At 37.0% G+C, this 19760-nt stretch overlaps 1 protein-coding gene across 2 annotated transcripts in view; it reads left to right on the top strand.

Moving 5' to 3' along the window:
• AFG1L (AFG1 like ATPase) overlaps positions 1-19760 on the top strand; it is a 203917-nt gene that overhangs the window by 51397 nt on the left and 132760 nt on the right. For both annotated transcript variants that reach the window (XR_011465371.1, XM_070376507.1), the window contains exons 4-6: positions 6262-6363; positions 7283-7413; positions 17075-17174. Coding sequence is in view for 1 of the 2 variants with exons in the window: in XM_070376507.1 (XP_070232608.1) it covers positions 6262-6363; positions 7283-7413; positions 17075-17174 (333 nt within the window). In the remaining variant the exon portion in view is untranslated. The remainder of the gene's footprint in view (positions 1-6261; positions 6364-7282; positions 7414-17074; positions 17175-19760) is intronic.

Genomic DNA, 19760 nt, shown 5'->3' with positions numbered 1-19760 from the left:
CTCCTTTCCCTATTTGGAACCAGTCTGTTGTTCCATGTCTGGTTCTAACTGTTGCTTTTTGACCTGCATACAGGTTTCTCAGGAAGCAGGTAAGGTAGTTTGGTATTCCCATCTCTTGAATTTTCCAGTTTCTTGTGATCCACACAGTCAAAAGCTTTAGCAAATGGTATTGTATGTTAACATTTAAATTTCCAGTTGATCACTGCTAATATGTAGAATCAATTGATTTTTTGATGACTTTGCTAAACTCAGTATTAACTCTAGTGGTTATTTGGTAGCTTCTTCAAAATTTTTTTGTGTATCCAATCATGTCTGTAAATAAAAGAATTTACTTTTTTCCTTTACAATGTCTATGCCTTCTGTTCAGTAGTTCTTTTTCTTGCCTCATTTCATTAGCTAGGATGCCGTACGGTGTTGAATAGAAGTCATGAGAGTGGGTGTCCTTGTGTCAAATTTTGGGGAGAAATGTTCAGTCTTTTCTAGTAAGTATGATGTTGACTATAGGGTATGTGTGTTTATGTGTCTGTGTGTGTGTTAATGTATTAGTTTTTTGTTGTTGTTGTTGTTGTGGCAACATATATATAATATAAAATTTACTATTTTAACCTTTTTAACTGTATGGTTCAAAGGCATTTTAAGTACATTGAAATTGTTGTGCAGACATCACCTCTGTTTGTCTCCAAACATTTTCATCTTCCCAAACTGAAACTCTGAACCTATTAGACAATAATACCCCTCCCTCCCAGTCCCTGGCAACCAACATTCTACTTCTGTCTCTAGGAATTTGACTACTTTCAGTTCAGTTGTTCAGTTGTGTCCGACTCCCTGTGACCCCCATGGACTTCGGTACACCAGGCCTCCCTGTCCATTACCAACTCCTGGAGCTTGCTCAAACCCATGTCCGTCGAGTCTGTGATGCCATCCAACTATCTCATCCTCTGTCATCCCCATCTCCTCCTGCCTTCAATCTTCCCAGCATCAGGGTCTTTTCCAGTAAGTCAGTTCTTTGCATCAGATGGCCAAAGATTTGGAGTTTCAGCTTCAGCATCAGTTCTTCCAGTCAATATTTAGGACTGATTTCCTTTAGGTTGGACTGGTTGGATCTCCTTGCAGTCCAAGGGAGTCTTAAGAGTCTTCTCCAACACGTCAGTTGAAAAGCATCAATTCTTTGGCGCTCAGCTTTCTTTATGGTCCAACTCTCATATCCATACATGACTGCTGAAAAACCATAGCTTTGACTATATGGACCTTTGTTGGCAAAGTAATGTCCTCTGCCTTTTAATATGCTGTCTAGGTTGGTCATATTGTCTCTTCTAAGGAGCAAGAGTCTTTTAATTTCATGGCTGCAGTCACCATCTGCAGTAATCTTGGATCACTCACTGCTACTTTAGGTATCTCATGTAAGTGGGATCGTATAATGCTTACTTATCCTTTTGTTTCTGAGTCATTTCATCTAGCATAGTGTCTTCAAGATTCATCCATGTTGTAGTGTGTGTCAGAATTTCATGCTTTTTTTAAGGCTAAATATATTCTGTCATATTGTTTATACCAATTTTGTTTATTCATTCATCTACTGATGGATGTTTGGGTTGTTCCCATCTTTTGACTAGTGAATAATGCTGCTGTAAACATTGATGTACAAATATTGTTTGAATCCCAACTTTCAGGTGTCTTGTATATATCCAGAAGTAGAACTGCTAGATCACCTGATCATTTTATGATTAATTTTTTGAGGAACTGCCATACTGTTTTCCATAGCAACAGCACCATTTTACATTCCCACCAGTAATGTACAAGTTTTCCCATTTTTCCGCATCCTTATCAACCTGTGTTTGTTTGTTGTTTTCATAATATCCATTGTAATGGATATGAAGTCATATCTCATTGTAGTTTTAATTTGCATTTTTGAAATGTTATTGAGTATCTTTTCACTGTAGGTTTTTTGGTATTTGTCCATTATGAGGTCAAGGAAGTTTGCTTCTTTTTTTGTTTGCTAAGAGTTTTTACTGTGAATTTGTGTTGAATTTTTTCAAAAATTTTTTCAAACATTGTGAGAATTATATAATCCTTAAAAGTTTTTAACAGGAATGTAGTTGATTTACAATGTTATGATACTTTCTGCTGTACAGTGGAGGGAATCAGTTTTTATATATATATATATATACATCCACTCCTTTTTTTTTTTTTTTTTTTTTATTTTACATCCACTCCTTTTTAGATTCTTTTCCCATATAGACCATTACAGGGTACTGAGTAGGGTTCCCTATGCTATACAGCAGGTTCTAATTGTTTTCTGTTTTACATATAATAGTATATATATGGGCTTCCCTGGTGGCTCAGATGGTAAAGAATCCGCCTGTAATGTGGGAGACCTCTGTTCAATCCCTGGGTTGGGAAGATCCCCTGGAGGAGGGCATGGCAGCCCACTTCAGTATTCTTGCCTGGAGAGTCCCATGGTAGAGGAGCCTGGTAGGCTATACAGTCCATAGGGTTTCAAAGAGTCAGACATGACTGAGGCAACTTAGTACACATGCACAGTATATATATGTCAGTGCCAATCTCCCAATTTATCCCTCCCCTCTCCTTATCCTCTGGTAACTCTAAGTTTGTTTTCTATATCTTTGACTTTACTTCTGTTTTGGAAATAAGTTCACTTATTCCCTTTTTTTAAGATTCCACATGTAAGCAATATCAAATGATATCTGTCTTTCTGTTGTTTGACTTACTTCACTCAGTGTGATAATCTCTAAGGCCCTCCAAGTTGCTGCAAAAGGCATTATTTTGTTCTTTTTCATTGTTGAATATCATTCCATTGTATATATGTATCACATCTTCTTTATCCATTACTCTGTTTATGGACATTTGGGTTGCTTCCGTGTCCTGGCTATTGTAAATAGTGCTGCAGTGAACATTGGGGTGCATCTCTCTCTTCTTTTTTTTTAAAATATATTTTATTTATTATTTGGCTGCACCAGATTTGGGTTACAGCCTGCTGAACCTTTAGTTGTCACATGTGGGATCTAGTTCCCTGGCCAGGGAGTGAACCAAGGACCCCTGCATTGGGAGCAGGGAGTCGTAGCCACTGGACCACCAGTGAAGTCCCCATATATCTTTTTGAATTATTGTTTTCTTTGGGTATATGCCCAGTAGTGGGATTTTTGGGTCATATGGTAATTCTGTTTTTAGTTTCTTAAGAAACCTCCATACTGTTCTCCATAGTGGCTGTACTACTTTACATTCCCACCAACAGTATAGGGGATTCCAGGATTATCTAATTTTTTTTTTAAATTGACACGTTTTTCTAGTTTTATTGAGATGTAATTCATATATAACATTATGATTCGTATGTGACATACGTAAGCTTAAGTTGAACAACACAGTGAATGTATTGCAAAACTAAACTTATTTCAAACTTACAGCAATAAGTTTAGTTTCCATTCATTATCTCAGTTTAATATAAATATATATGGATGTGAGAGTTGGACTATAAAGAAAGCTGAGTGCTGAAGAATTGATGCTTTTGAACTGTGGTGTTAGAGAAGATTCTTGAGAGTCCCTTGGACTGCAGGAGATCCAACCAGTCCATCCTAAAGGAGATCAGTCCTGAGTGTTCATTGGAACTACTGATGTTAAAGCTGAAAACTCCAATACTTTGGCCACCTGATGCGAAGAGCTGACTCATTTGAAAAGACCCTGATGCCTGGAAAGATTGAAGGTAGGAGGAGAAGGGGATGACAGAGGATGAGATGGTTGGATGGCATCACTGACTCAATGGACGTGAGTTTGGGTAAACTCTGGGAGTTGGTGATGGACATGGAGGCCTGAGGTACTGCAGTCCATGGGGTCGCAAAATGTTGGACTACTGAGCAACTTAACTGAACTGAACTGAACAGTATAGGAAGGTTCCAGGATTATCTAATTTTTATATGTTGAATTTTATTGTGACAGGTAGTTAAATAAGTTACTTGCCAGCTTGATTCATTTGAAGTATTTTTTTTTTAATTGAAAACTTCATTGAGGTAATTATAGATTCAGATGGAGTTATAAGAAGTAATGCAGAGAAATCTCTCGCACTTTACTCGTTTCCCCACTAAGGCAACATTTTGCAAAAGTGTAGTATAAATATCAAAACCAGGATATTGACATTGATTCAATTCACTGATCCTATTCAGATTTCTCCAGTTTTAATTATATAGTCATCCCTAGGTATCCACAGGGTATTGGTTTCAGTAGTCCTCGAGGATATAAAAATTTGGAAATATTCATGTCCCTTATATAAAATGGCATAGTGCAAGGAATGCACTGGGAGTTCCACATCAGCTGTGCTGTACTCACTTAGGTGTGTATATTTATTTCTATACAGTTTCTCACCTATGTAGGTTCATATATCCACTGCCTTAGTCAAGGTACTGAACAATTGTATTACCACAAGAATTCCTTGTATTGCCCATCATTTTATAACCATACCTATTCACCCTCCATTTCTACATCCTGGCAACCACTAATCTGTTCTCCATTTCTAAAATTCTGTCATTTCAAGAATGTTGTATAAATAAGAAAGCTTGTAACTTTTTAAGTTTGGCTTTCTTTTTTTTACTCAGCATAATTCAGTGGACCATCATTCAAGTCGTTGTATGTATCACTATCTCTGGAAATGGCTCATCTCACAGCTTTCTTTGGCTCACGTTATGAGGTATCACCTTACACGTGAACAGCTGTTACTCAGTGAAAGACTCAAGAGTGCCCACGTGTTGGTTTCTGGGGCCCTTTCATTATAGAACTGCCTCCTCTCTGGCACTTTGCCTCACAAATTTCACCTGCATTTTTGGACTCCCACAATCCTGATCTCTTAGCCCAACTCAGTTAGACCTGGGTATTTTACCTCTTTCTGTGCAGCAATCTGAAAAGTGCCTGCAAGCTAAAATCTGGAGTGACATAGGGCTCATCTTCTTAATCCAGTTGTCTGCTGATGGGCAATTGGGTTGCTTCCACATTTTGGCTGCTGTAAATAGTGCTGCTGTGAACATTGGGATGCATGCATCTTTTAAAGTTGGTGTTTTCATTCTTTCTAGATATATGCCCAATAGTAGAATTGCTGGATCATATGGTAGTTCTATTTTTAGTTTTTAAAGCTATCTCCATACTGTTTTCCATAGCTACTGCACCAATTTACATTCCCACCAACAGTGTACAAGGGATAGTAGAGGAAGCCATGAGGATGAGAGACAAGACCAGCATTCTCTGGCCTGCCTGCTGGGGAATGCTGGGTGTGAAATGAACTTGATCACTTCCAGTGTCCTCAAAGCTCTGGGCTTTCTGTGAGGGAATAGGCTTCTGGTGCATGCCTTATTAAATGCTCAGGCTGTTGATTCTTTGATTGCTAATGTGATCATAGTGATTAAAAGTTTCAGACTGTATTTATTTAACTTTAAAATTATTAAAGTTGGATAATTTAATTATAAAGGTTAACTGTATCTGAATTTAACTGTATCTGTATCTGAATTTCTTTCAAAAGCCTATATTCTCGGCTTTTAAAAAAAGTATTATAATTGTCAATTATCCAGCTCTAATCTACAGCTATTATTTATTTGCAGTTTTTATGTTAGATGCTAGTCTACATTTTCTTATTTTTTACTGGTGAATTTTCCATAGTGCCTGAGACAGTTCCACAGGCTTCCCTGGTGGCTCAGATGGTAAAGAATCTGCCTAGGATGTGGGAACCCAGGTTTGATCCTCGGGTCTGGAACTTACCCTGGAGAAGGGAAGGGCTACCCACTCCAATATTCTTGCCTGGAGAATTCCATGGACAGAGGAGCCTGGTGGGCTACAGTCCACAGGGTCGAAAAGAGTCAGACGTGACTGAGTGACTGACACTTTTTCTCATGCTAAGTAAGGGCCATTACTTATTTATTATTATTTTAAATAAAATAATTATTTTATTTATACTGGTGCCTTTCAGAAGAGATACTGACTGATAAATAATCTGTAAATCTTGCCAGTTATGAACATAGTTCTCTGGAGGAAATAGTCCCCAGAGTGCTAACTAGATGTATTTCCTAAAACAGGATTTTAACAAAAAAGAATAATATCAACATTTTATTTTTAGGTAGTTTAACATAAGAAATAAACACTCCTTTAAAAAAAAAAGTAACATAGTGTTAAGTTTTCCAGTAGCAGAGTGTGGGTTCATTATCCCAAAGCTAATGAACAATCGCTAGAGCAATCAGTACATACTGTTTAATAGTATTTTTTTTTTTTAAGGTACAGGGAAAACAATGGTGATGGACATGTTTTATGCTTATGTGGAAATGAAGAGGAAAAAACGTGTTCATTTTCACGGTTTCATGCTAGACGTTCACCAAAGTAAGTTGATGATCTGAAAGAAGTGATTTTTAAGTGGCCAAACACCGCAAAGTAATTTTCCTCATTTTAAAGTTCTTAATCTAAAAAATTAGATTTTTGCTAAAAGTAAGATTTTATTTAGTTTCATTTGTTTTGTGCTATATTGAAATAATTAGTGATGTGTCCAGAGTTGGTCCTAGAGACAAATTCATTCCTTCCAAATCAGAGAACAGAGGTTACTCTGTGAAGGCCAGACATTTCCTCTACTAAGGATTGGTAAGAAATGTTAAAGCCTCACCTGTCTCACCAGGGTATTCTTGATTAGGCCCTTTCCTCCATGTCACCTTAGCATGCGGGCATTCAGTTTGTTCTTGTATGTATGCTTTATTGCTTTGTCAGTGGTCTTACATTATTTCATCTTTGCATTATTTGTTTACCAGCCATACTGTAACCTCCTCAGGGCAGGAATATTATACTTTTCTTCAAATACTTTCAGCGTTTAGTAACATATAGTGAATGAAGTGGGCCTGGCTGGAAGTAAGGGAACATCCTGATTAGACATGCCAGACATAGAGGGCAGGTTGACCTCCTGTGCCTGCATCCCTGAAGTCCTCAGGGCTAAGATCCATCTGTTGATCCATCAGCCACCATCTAATCATCTGTTCTGTCACTTTGTCATCTCCAAAGTGGCTGAAGAGTGGAGATGGAATGATCACAGAGTGTCCTTACAACCATGGGGATGTAGTAATATGTGAACAACTTATTTTGAGGTAGAGAAATTGCAACCAGCCTCAATAATCATATTTGCTTATATGTGAAATTTAAACTTCATTTGTATATTCACGCTGTTTCATTTAGAGGTTTAAAAAGTGTGTACTTAGGTGTCTAAAATGTACTTTTAGTACAATATTTGATTTGTGTTTAATTTCATCCATTTAAGGAATACACCGCCTTAAACAGAGTTTGCCAAAGAGGAAACCAGGATTCATGGCTAAATCATATGATCCAATAGCTCCTATAGCTGAAGAAATTAGTGAAGAAGCATGTCTCTTATGTTTTGATGAATTTCAGGTAAGGTAGAGATGTTTCATAGATGTAGAATGGTATACTGAGTTAAGTGTGAGTATTTCAATTCTGTTCCTGATTTTATCAGTTTTTATAAATTAATACTTTATCTCTTATGACTTTAATTTTGTTATCTAGTCCTTGAGTCAGCACAGCATCACTTGCACAGGGCAAATTGACCCATCTACTTTTGTATGGCCAGTGAAAAAAAAAAGATTTTTATATTTTTTAAAAAAAGGAAAAAGAGGGCTTTCCTGTTGGCTCATTGGTAAAGAATCCACCTGCCAGTGCAGGAGAGGCAAGTTCTGTCCCTGGCCTGGGGAGATCCCACGTGCTGTGAAGCAACTCAGCCCACAGCTATTGAGCCTGTGCTGTGAGCCTGGAAACCTCAACTATCAGCTACTGAAGCCCAGGCACCTAGAGCCTGTGTCCCCCAACAAGAGAAGCCACTGCAATGAGAAGTTTGCACACTGTTATGAAGCATAGCCCCTGCTCACCACAAACAGAGAAAGGCCTGCACAGCAGAAAAGACCCAGAACAGCCAAAAATAAACAAATAAATAAATAAATGCAATTATTAAAGAAAAAAAAAAAAAATGCATCAGACAGCCTATATGGCTGGCAAAGCCTAAAATGTTTACTATTCTTCCTTTTGTAGGAAGCTTGCCTACCCTATATTCTAATCAATGGATTCACATTTCCCCTACATCATGATGTAGGGGAAATAATATTATGATTACAAAATAATATCTTTAAAGATATTTGAAGTTTTTTTTTCAAGTGTTATATAAAAAATAAAGGATTCACACATCTCATTTAAGCCTCATCACTTATCTGTGATGAAGGAAGGGAATGGTTGAGTTGAAATTTTAAAGTTTGTTTTGGTTTTAGGGTTTGAAATTGTGCATTTAAATTGGTAATACGTTATTTCTTGGTCTTTATTTCTTATGAGAGCAGTTATCGAATCAAGGCAAGCAAAGTCTTATGCTTATTCTGTGTCCTCTGTATCCTTCTGTATCCCAGTGTTAAAATAGTAGTAGTAAAAATAACAGCAACAATAATAATGATACAAGATACTCTAGGTTAAGAATTATTTTCTCTTTATTTGACTGTTCTTTTTGGTAGTTCTGAAATGCTTTTTCTAAGATGCTTACCATAAGTGCAATTGATTATTGGAATGAAAATAGAAAAATCCATACGTACTGAATATAAGCTCAAAATAAATCCGTGAGTACTGAATATAAGCTTAAAAACAGGGCATCACACCCAAAACTTTTGAAAAAATATTTCTGGACCCGAGTGCAGAAACTCCTGTGTCTGATTGCCTAGAATAAAGGCCCAGAGAACTTTCAAGAGTAGGGAACTAACATTAGTTATATGCCTACCCGTGGCTCAACTGGTAAAGATTCTGCCTGCAATGTGGGAGACCTGAGTTCAATCCGTAGGTTGGGAAGATCGCCTGGAGAAGGGAACGGCTACCCACTCCATTATTCTGGCTTGGAGAATTCCATGAACTATATAGTCCATGGGGGTCTCAAAGAGTCAGACATGACTGAGTGACTTTCACTTTTCACTTTACCTCAAGGCAGGCCCTGGGTGACTCATACATCTCATCTAAGCCTCACAATGTATTTGTAATGAAGTGAGGAAATTGCTCTGGTTGAATTTTAAAGTTTCTTCCAATTTTAAGATTCTCTGAAATTATGCATTTAAATTGGTAGTGCATTATTTCCTGTTATTCTGTGCGAGTTAGTGGGTAGATCTATGGCCAGGATTCCTTTATCCCAAATGAGGCAAGTTGGTCTCCTCTAGCAACTCAGTTGGAGAAGGTGATGGCACCCCACTCCAGTACTCTTGCCTGGAAGATCCCATGGATGGAGGAGCCCGGTAGGCCGCAGTCCATGGGGTGTCTCAGAGTCGGACAGGACTGAGGTACTTCACTTTCTCTTTTCACCTCCATGCATTGGAGAAGGAAATGGCAACCCACTCCAGCATTCTTGCCTGGAGAATCCCACGGACAAGGGAGCCTGGTGGGCTGCCATCTATGGGGTCGCACAGAGTCGGACACGACTGAAGCAACTTAGCAGTAGCAGTAGCAGCAACTCAATACACACAGCTCACAACGGTCTCAGTTTATGATAGAGGAGAAAGGAGAATTTTTTTTAACCAGTAATGGTGTTACACTGAACCATCTGGGGAGGAGGAATTTTTACCTCTTTCTCCCTTCAGTCATATTCAGACGGCCTGGCATTCGCATTCACCCTTTGTGTTATAGAACTACAAAGGTCTTCGGAAGAAAGGCTTATGGAAAGAGATGTTCCTTAGCTGCTCTGAAGAGGTACACTGAGTACACGAGTGTACTACAGAAAGAGAGGGCCTTATTTAGTTCTAAAAATAGCACCGAGTTAACAGTTATGTGGCCTTCAACAAGTCAGTCATGAATCACTGAACGCCATCTCTCTTGGTTTCTCATTATGAGTTTTAACCAAAATATCTCTAAACAAAATTGAATCGACAGAGTTAAATTTTTTTTTTCCCCTTAGAAACAGAAGTTTTATTGAAAGAGGGAAACCAGTGATGTGAACAAAGCACTACTTCTGTATGTTACTTGTGTTGTGTCAGCTTTTTAAACAAGAGAAACTTTGAGGTACATGACTCTGAGTACCTTCTTTTGCCACAGTTATCAGGTATTCAACACATTAAATTTTTGATTAAAGGTATTGAAATTAAAATTTTTAAAGTATATTATTACCCAAACTTTGTTAAGAAATTCATGGCTTACAAAGTGTCCTTACTTCACTTAATTCTATTAAATAGTTATTCTGCATGATGGAAGTAACTAATAGAGTTGGCAGGACCATTGATAAGACTGTTTAGGAATGTTAGGAGAAGATAAAAATCTGGTTGTGCAAAGATCCCGAGAAGATTTATGCCAAGCAGGGCCAAATTACATACTAGGCACAGCAGGTACAGCGCTGAGAGTCCATGATACTTTAAGGGACCCATGAAAATAATTTTTTTTATAATTTGGAGAAGAAATGAATATATCAATAGTGAATCCAGCCTGTATCTGTCTGTATCTGTACTATATTTGTTTATACGAACACAGTTATAAAATGTAATTTATATGTATATAGATGTATATTTATATATATGTTTAAATATATTTTAATTGAGGAAAGGTCTTCTGAAGGTTAAAGGGCCCATGAAAATCATATTGCCATCCTCATAGTGAGGTCTTAATAGAAACCTGTCTGATTGCTGGATATTCTCTGTTGAGTTCAAATTTTAGAAGATTGATACATGGTTGTGAAGAAGGAAACAAAAGCAACTATCTATCGGGATGAATCAAGTATTGTAAATGAAATGTAAGGCAACAGAAAAGATTTTTGAAATTATATATTAGGGGAGATCAAGAGGGAGACAGATCCCTTGCTTATAAAATGTTGCTTGCTAACAAAGAGAAAGTGAATGTGACGCAGCCGTCTGTCATCTCCTACTTTATCCAGAATTGGTTCATTCATTCATTTACTCATTCACCCCAGTTGTCTTAAAGAGCCTTATTCCTTTCTATAGGACCCTATCTGTCCCACAGTCACATGGATCATGTCAGGACATCTGATCTATGAGTAGCTAGTCTACAAGCTTGTCAACACCCGTGGACTTGTGTGGTGTGGCCTAGTGATTAAGCCAGTCATACATTTTTTCTTGTGTATTTGAACTAAAAGGTACAGAGGGAAGTTGCCACTTAGTAATGAGCCAAGAACAAAGAGATTTAGGAAGTAGCTGAATCACATTAGCGGAAGGAGTACCAGGGTCCTCCCTAGGCAGCTGCTGAGCTCTCCAGAGCAACCTGTAATTTCAGACCAGTTTCCAGCACCAGTTCCCAGGAGGTGCTTTCAGTGCTATTTCATCCTGGGATCTCAAGTATAAACAAGCCCTTTCCTTTAGCTGAATCTCCTGTTTCTTGCCAAGAGTTTTGATGAGAAAGGAATTATTCAGTTTATGTCTTGCTCTTATCTTCTGTATTGAAAAAAAATTTCCTGTGATCTAGAACAAATAGAGTGAATAGAAGTAAAGTAATGTGAGGAAATGTCATCTTCCTTAATATCTGTTACCTCTAATGGGAGGAGGTTTACCTGGATGAACCAAAGCCCAAGAAAAGCAAAGAGAAGAGGTATACGTTAGGATGCTTTTGGCTGCAGGTAACAGAAAACCCAACTTAAAAGGGCTTAAACTCTAAGGCAGAATAATAAGATGGGATTATAAGGCAGGAGAAAGGAATGGCAACCCATTCCGAATTCTTGCCTGGGAAATTCCATGGACAGAGGAGTCTGGCAGGCTACTCAGTCAGACACGGCTGAGTGACTAAGACTTTCACTTTTCAAGATGGTGTCATCCCCCTTGCTCAACCCTGCTCCCCGCCAGCCCCCGCTTCCTCTCTAACCTTATCACTCTTACTTTCAGACTCACTGAATGCTCCCTACTTTTTCCAATCCTATTTTCTTCATAGATTAGGGAACCGTAGGTATTGGTTGTTTTTATACCAAATACTTGTTTCTCACCAGAGTTCTGAAAAAAATATGCAGAAAGACTACAGAATGAGACTGAAAAACAACTTGATTGCTTTTATTTGCTCCCGTATTTTAGGGTAGCATGCTAGTATGGTAGCGTTTACCCTCTTCTCTTGAGCAAAGTTGGCCTGAATGTCTTAGAATGAAAAATGTTAATAGTCTTGCTTTTTTGTTTTTCCTGCAGTACCAACTTGAACCTTGGAGCTTATCACTGCATGCAAGAAAAGACTAGTATTTGCATATACCTTTTGGAGAAAAGCCAGGGAAATCGAGAATATAAGGGCAAGAATGAGGGCAGAGTTGATCACTGAGCAGAGCCTAAACAGATCGCTAAACAGAGGTGGCTCAGAGGTTAAAGCGTCTGCCTGCAAGGCAGGAGACCGGGGTTCAATCCCTGGGTCAGGAAGATCCCCTGGAGAAGGAAATGGCAACCCACTCCAGTATTCTTGCCTGAAGAATCCCATGGACGGAGGAGCATGGTAGGTTACAGTCCACGGGGTCACAAAGAGTCGGACGCGACTGAGAGACTTCACTTTCACTTTCACTTTGGAGAAAAGCCAGGGAAATCGAGAATATAAGGGCAAGAATGAGGGCAGGGTTGATCATTGAGCAGAGCCTAGATTTCCTAATTTCAGTATCCTGTGGACTGTCTTCCACTGGTCTTAGAAAAGCTCCTTCTAGCACATCAAAACTGGGTTAACTGCCAGTTCAGGTCTCTACTGGTCCTCCTTTCCTAAAAATCAAGAAGATAAAATGATATCTCAGAGTATTGGCACACCAGCACTCTGACCCCAGCGTCTGTACAATTTAGAACAAACAAGCTAAGCCTTTGCACTTTCTGCATGGAATGGCCTCCCCTACATGTCCATCATGATACTCTCTTACTTCTTCAGATCTTTGCTTAGTTATACCCTTAACAAGGCCGATACCCTGTTTAAAAATACAGTTGACTCCCACACTTCTAAAGCCCCTATCCTTTTTTTTCCATAACATATATTACCTCTGACATATATCTACTTATTTATTGTTTACTACTTATTATACATATTTCTCTACAGGAGTGTAAACTCGAAGGTTGTTTTGCTGATTGATGTATCTCAAATGTCTAGAATAGTGCTTGAGTATAAATGAATGAACAAATAATAATGAGTGAGCAAATGAATGAATAAATCTTAGTATCAATTAATAACTATTGAAGTTATTGAAGTGCTCCCCCAACTAAGCCCACTTCCTTCATATATAACAACCTGCATTTTTTCCTGTCAATGTTCTGAATTATCTTAGCATTTTTGTCTAATAGGTGAAAAATGGGATCTCATTGTTTTAATTATATTCTTTTAATAATATGGTTTGTCTTTTTTGTATATATTTGCTTACTGTTAAATCCATCTTTTGTGAACTAACTGTTGGATTCAATGACCATTTATTTATTAGGGTGCTTTTATTCTATCAGTATATGCTGTAATAATATTAGCTACTGTTTACTGAGTGTTCTCTATGTGCCTGTGCTCCTAACTACTGTGCTATGCTGTGTATCATTCCATCTACAGCTAAAATTCTAAACAGTTACATAAAAATCATATGGTCTTATCCTCAACATACAGAGGTAACAGTCATAATGAACATTTCTTGAGGATTTACTATATCTAATGATTTTGCAAGGTAGTTGTTGTTACTCCCTTTATTGGATTGATGAGAGAATTAAGGGTCAGAGAAGTTGAGTTACTTTTCCAAGGTTACAGAGCTGGTAACTCTTGAATCCATCATCAGTGCTCTTATTCACGAGTAATAAAGGCTATGTTGTATGTTCTTTTTGTTATATGTCTTCTATTATATGTTTAAATATATAGACCTAGAACTAGGTGGGTTTTTAGAAAATCTTTTAATGATAGAATGTAGAAATTATCCTTAAGCCTAGTAAGCCTAGTACATACATTGCTGATTTGCTAGTGCAGTTTTTAGGCACTTTAATCTCTATGACAGTGTATCTGCAATCACCACTTCACTTTAAAAATTGAATCCTATTACTGGTCTTGATTTTTAATTATTATTGACCATTAGATGGTGTTAATTAATATAATATTTATAGGGGATGAATGGGAACAATTGTTGCTTAAAAACAATAATACATTGTTTCTTTTCTCTTAAATTTAGGGCTTTTTTAAGATTATGTTTTGGTAGCATTCAGATTACATTTGCAGAAGGTCAGTTTTACCAAGCGTAGTATTTCAGTTTTACCTGTTATCAAATACATTGTTCTTGTTTGAGAGATTTGTGTAGATAGAATATTTTTATGTGTTTTAATTATTAATTACTGAAATAAAAGAATAGGTTTTCCTTAAAGTTTTCTTTAGGGTCTTCATTATATTCTCTTTGAATATTAATATTTATTATTAAGCCATTTATGATTCTGAAGATATCAGAATACTGAAGGAGACTGAATTTTTTAAAAAATGTTTTCTCATGTTTCTTTTAGGGACACTGGATAGATATTTTACTAATATGGTCCAAAAAAAAAAGAATTCTGATGAGCAGAATATCATGCAAAATTCTCCTCTATAAGCTATCAATATCATTTAAAAAATAGTTTTGACCGTTTTTATAAAACAGGAAAGCTATTAAAAACTGCTAATAAAAAATAGGTGCTTATTTTTGTGCTAATACTAATTACTAATAATGCATGCTTATGTTTGTCACTCATTACATGGCCCTGTACCAATCAGTAGATGACTGAGACTCAAGTACTTACACATGTAAATTAACCATTAGATTTTTTTTTTCCTTTTTTTTACTTAAGCGAGTCATGATGGAAAGCAACTCTAGGTCATAAAAAAATCTTTTCTCTTTAATGCTAATGAAATGTCTCCACTCTGTATTAGCAGACTACCCTTAGTGGTAATCTGTAGCCTTCTCTTTTGTTCCTGGTGGTAATGAAATGCTGGGTGATGAAAAAGCTCGCTCTTCAAGAATGTGTGGCCAATTGTCTTCTGTTCACTTATACTGTAAAATTACTGTTCCCCAGCAAAGCTGAACAAGTGCAAGGACAAGATCAAAAGAGTATGCATTGGCACCCGGCTACACCAAGTGACTCCTGCTTTATTAATTAGCCATCACTTCTCCAAGTTAATTTACTCTGCTAGAGCAAAAACATTCTGTAATACAAAAACAACAAATTATAATTCAACCACCAGTCCTTATTGCTTGCTTTTTCAACTTCCAGTTTAAACCTTTGCACAGTGTTATAAGCTAAATGTCCCTTCACTTATCTGAACCTTTAGGGCACAAAAGCTATTTTAATTTTTTTCAAGAAAATCAGTGAGATAGTCAAATGATCATTTTTATTCTCTAAAATTGGGTGATTTTAATTAATAACCATTCTTTTTAAAAGTCAGTGTATTGGGAATCCAATTTAAAAGTGCAGTTGCTTCTAAAATTTGCAAGCTTGTTCTGTCCTCTCATCAGAAATGCCACTGGTGTTTAAGCATTTGAAAAGGGCCTTCTCTGTGAGTGTTTTGGCGGAAGCAAAATTTGACAGTGATCCTAAGCTCCAAATTAAATAATATCAGTACCACTTTCCTTTTCATTTTAATCACCACTTTGTAAGTTCTTTAGGTCTTTTTAAATTTTTTTAGTTAATGGTTTAAAGTTAAAGCCTGAGACAGCAAAAAAAAAAAAAAAAGATCTGCACATTCCCATATCCTGGTTTGATTTGGTTTTGTTCAGGTGGGAAGGAAATCAACTTTTGAGTGAGATAGCTGAAAGAGAGAAGTGATTTAGACTTCTGTCACCCAGATTGTTGTTAGTTGTGTTACAACCATTTAGTCGGTCACTTTTAGTGTTTTGATCTAATTTGAAAAAATGTCACTAGTTTCTGTGTACTTTAGCATGGTTTAAAAATAACAATGTGATATATATTGTGTGATATATTTTTATGAATATAAAATAAGTTTTATTGAGATTACCTAAAATGTGCTGTTAAAGGAAGATCAAAACATTTTTACACTGAGAGTATCCAAAACCATGTTATTATATTCATAGGGTAAGGTGCAATAATTAATATCAACCTTCACTATATATTTATTTGTGAAGTCAACTTCCTTCCCTCCCTAATTTCTGTATTTCTTTGTGATTTTAAAAAGCTTTTTAAAAAAAATTATCATTAAGATTGCTTGTTAATTGTGGATTAAAAAATAATCTTAGAAAGTATCAGTGGTCATATTATCTCTGTAACTTAGATGAAATAGTTTTATCTGCATTGTTTATTTCTGTTTTAGTCAGAAGCTATTTTTTTTTTTTTTCAGCACCGTGTTAACCATTCTTATAAGGTTGGTTTTTTTGTTTTTGGTTTTTTTTTGTAGAAGGAATATTTGTGTTTGTGAAGGTTAGCAGAGGCTGGCTGTGCTGGAAATGACTGCAGTGCCTTTTGATTATTCATGGACAGTAATAGAAGGCACTTAAAAAGAACAATGAAATTGCTTATTTTTGTGATGGGCCATCTGTTGAATTGTTTTGTGCAACAATTGCACAATAGTATCTATGTCATATCATTCTATTTTCAACAGCAGCTGATTTTGTCTCACAGGCTACTTGTCCTTATTTCTAAAGTCCCATGACCATTTAAAGTCACCTTTTCAAGGACCTTTGCCAGAAAGGTGTTAGAAATCTCAAACAGCCTGTGTTTTTTTTTTTTTTTTTCTCTTTTTTCCTCTCTCCTCTTTATTTGGAGAGAGAGGCTGTAATGGGAGTAGGAGGAGGGAGTATGAGGGGGGAGTTGGTTATGTTAGTTCTAATTAGTTAGATTTCCTAAATGTTTAGGACAATTATCTGTGCTTTCCACCTGTAGTTCTATGAAAGAAGTTAACATAGAATCATTTGATAATTTGTGTAGAAATGATAGGCTTGCAAAAAAGAAGAGTCAAGTTTAACTGACTACAGTCTTCCATGCTTTTAATTATCTACTCTTTTCTTCATGATAATTAGAATTTTTCTCTTGGAATTCACTTCCATATTAAAAAAAAAAAAAAGATGAGCCATTAGCAAATTTGTTAGAGCAGAAGTAAAATTAAAATAAAACAAGTGTGTTGCTGTCCATAGGTCACTGACATTGCTGATGCCATGATTCTGAAACAGCTTTTTGAAAATCTGTTCAAAAATGGGGTCGTCGTTGTGGCAACATCCAACAGGCCACCGGAAGGTAAAAACAAACATTGTGCTAGTCTTATCCAATTAGGTGGGAATGAATAAGCTTTTAAAAATTCATAATTTTGTACTCATTTTATTATGTTAATAAATCTGATGACTTAGTTTTATCCTAGGTTTTATAGCTAACTTAATTTGAAAAATCAGTCGGTATTTGTATTTGAAAATGTTTTAGCATGCTAAATCCAGGTGATCTCCTGTGTTTGACACACTTGCAGTTTTTCTCTGAGTATTCGATATGCATATTAAAAATACTGGCCTTTCTAACTGCTTTTTATGGGTCATGAAAGAAACTCAGTGAAATGAAAGGAAAAATTCCTAATTGAATCTTGGGAAAAGACTTAAAGCTTGCCTGCATAAGTGGTTTCTGATACTTCATTTATCATTTCTGAAAAAGCACTTGTGGCTTATTAGGACATTGTTTAAGAATTAAAATATAAGAAAATATAGATAAAAATAGCAAGTTAAAATCTTGTATCTTTCAGCCCATCATGTGGTCAATTGAAGGTTGAATACTACCAAAAAATAGTATTTTATGTATTCTTAATGTTGACTGTGTGGATCACAATAAACTGTGGAAAATTCTGAAAGAGATGGGAATACCAGACCATCTGACCTGCCTCTTGAGAAACTTATATGCAGGTGAGGAAGCTACAGTTAGAACTGGACATGGAACAACAGACTGGTTCCAAATAGGAAAAGGAGTATGTCAAGGCTGTATATTGTCAGCCTTATTTAACTTACATGCAGAGTACATCATGAGAAACGCTGGGCTGGATGAAACACAAGCTGGAATCAAGATTGCCGGGAGAAATATCAATAACCTCAGATAGGCAGATGACACCACCTTTATGGCAGAAAGTGAAGAGGAACTAAAGAGCCTCTTGATGAAAGTGAAAGAGGAGAGTGAAAAAGTTGGCTTAAGGCTCAACATTCAGAAAACTAAGATCATGGCATCTGGTCCTATCACTTCATGGGAAATAGATGGGGAAACAGTGGAAACAGTGTCAGACTTTATTTTTTTGCACTCCAAAATCACTGTAGATGGTGATTGCAGCCATGAAATTAAAAGACGCTTACTCCTTGGAAGGAAAGTTATGACCAACCTAGATAGCATATTGAAAAGCAGAGACATTACTTTGCCCACAAAGGTCCGTCTAGTCAAGGCTATGGTTTTTCCTGTGGTCATGTATGGATGTGAAAGTTGGACTGTGAAGAAAGCTGAGCACTAAAGAATTGATGCTTTTGAACTGTGGTGTTGGAGAAGACTCTTGAGAGTCCCTTGGACTGCAAGGAGATCCAACCAGTCCATTCTAAAGGAGATCAGTCCTGAGTGTTCTTTTAAAGGACTGATGTTAAAGCTGAAACTCCAATACTTTGGCCACTTCATGTGAAGAGTTGACTTATTGGAAAAGACTCTGATGCTGGGAGGGATTGTGGGCAGGAGGAGAACGGGACGACAGAGGATGAGATGGCTGGATAGCATCACCGACTCGATGGACATGAGTTTGGGTAAACTCCAGGAGTTGGTGATGGACAGGGAGGCCTGGCGTGCTGCGATTCATGGGGTCGCAAAGAATCGGACATGACTGAGCAACTGAACTGAACTGAATGTTAACATCCGACTGGAATGCTGTTATACCAGATATCTGCATGATTAAGTCCTTTCCTCTTTCAGGTCTTTGCTCAAAGGTTATTTTGCCAATGACACCTAGATTCATTTCCCATTTGAATCTACAAACCATCCCATTTCCCCTGGCACTGCTTCTTCTTACCTGCTCTGTTTTTTTCATGTAGCATTTATGGATCTACCATGTACTTCATTTATTTATTTATTTTACTGTATTTATAGTTTATTATCTGTGCTCTTCCAGGATGCAAAAGCTTTAAGAGAGCAACAACTTTTACGTCTTCTTTTCACATATATGTATATTTTAAGCACCTGAAATAATGCCTTGCACATAATTGGATCTCAGTAAATAGGCTTAGAATGAATATTGAGTAAATGTGTATTTTTAAAGGTTCTCTCTGCAGTATTGAGAATAGATTGTGGGAGTGAGGTTTCAAGGTTGGAAGTAGGGAGACCATTTAGAAGATGACCGTAACAATCCTGAGGGCAGATGACGGAGCAGTGAAGGTGGTGAGAGTAGTCAGGTTTTGCAGGCAGTCAAAAGGATTTAGTGATAGAATGAATATGGGTTATTAAAAAAAAAGATCAAGAATGGCTCAAAGATTATGACCTGAGCAATTGGAAGGGTAACTTGGCTGTTTATTGTAATGGGAAAGACTATAGGAAAAGCTAATTTGGGAAGGGAGGTAGACGTAGGGTTCTGGGGTGTCTATGGTTATGAGACAGATGCATATAAATTTGGATTTCAAGGAAAGGTTTGGACTGGAGATAGAAATTTGGGAGTCATCTGTCCTAAAGGAAGCTGGTAAGAGCAGCCAATGAGTAGGAGAGCCAAGAGTATGTTGAACAAGGAAAAGGGAAGCGGTACAAAAAAGATGGATGATCACCTTTGTTAAATGCTGCTAGGAGGTGAAAAATGAGGTTGAGAGTTGATCATTGGAATTGGTGACA

Source organism: Bos mutus, chromosome 9 (genome assembly GCF_027580195.1).
Source record: "Bos mutus isolate GX-2022 chromosome 9, NWIPB_WYAK_1.1, whole genome shotgun sequence".
In the NCBI taxonomy this organism is placed as follows: Eukaryota; Metazoa; Chordata; class Mammalia; order Artiodactyla; family Bovidae; genus Bos; species Bos mutus.
This window is presented reverse-complemented; position numbering and strand designations above follow the sequence as displayed.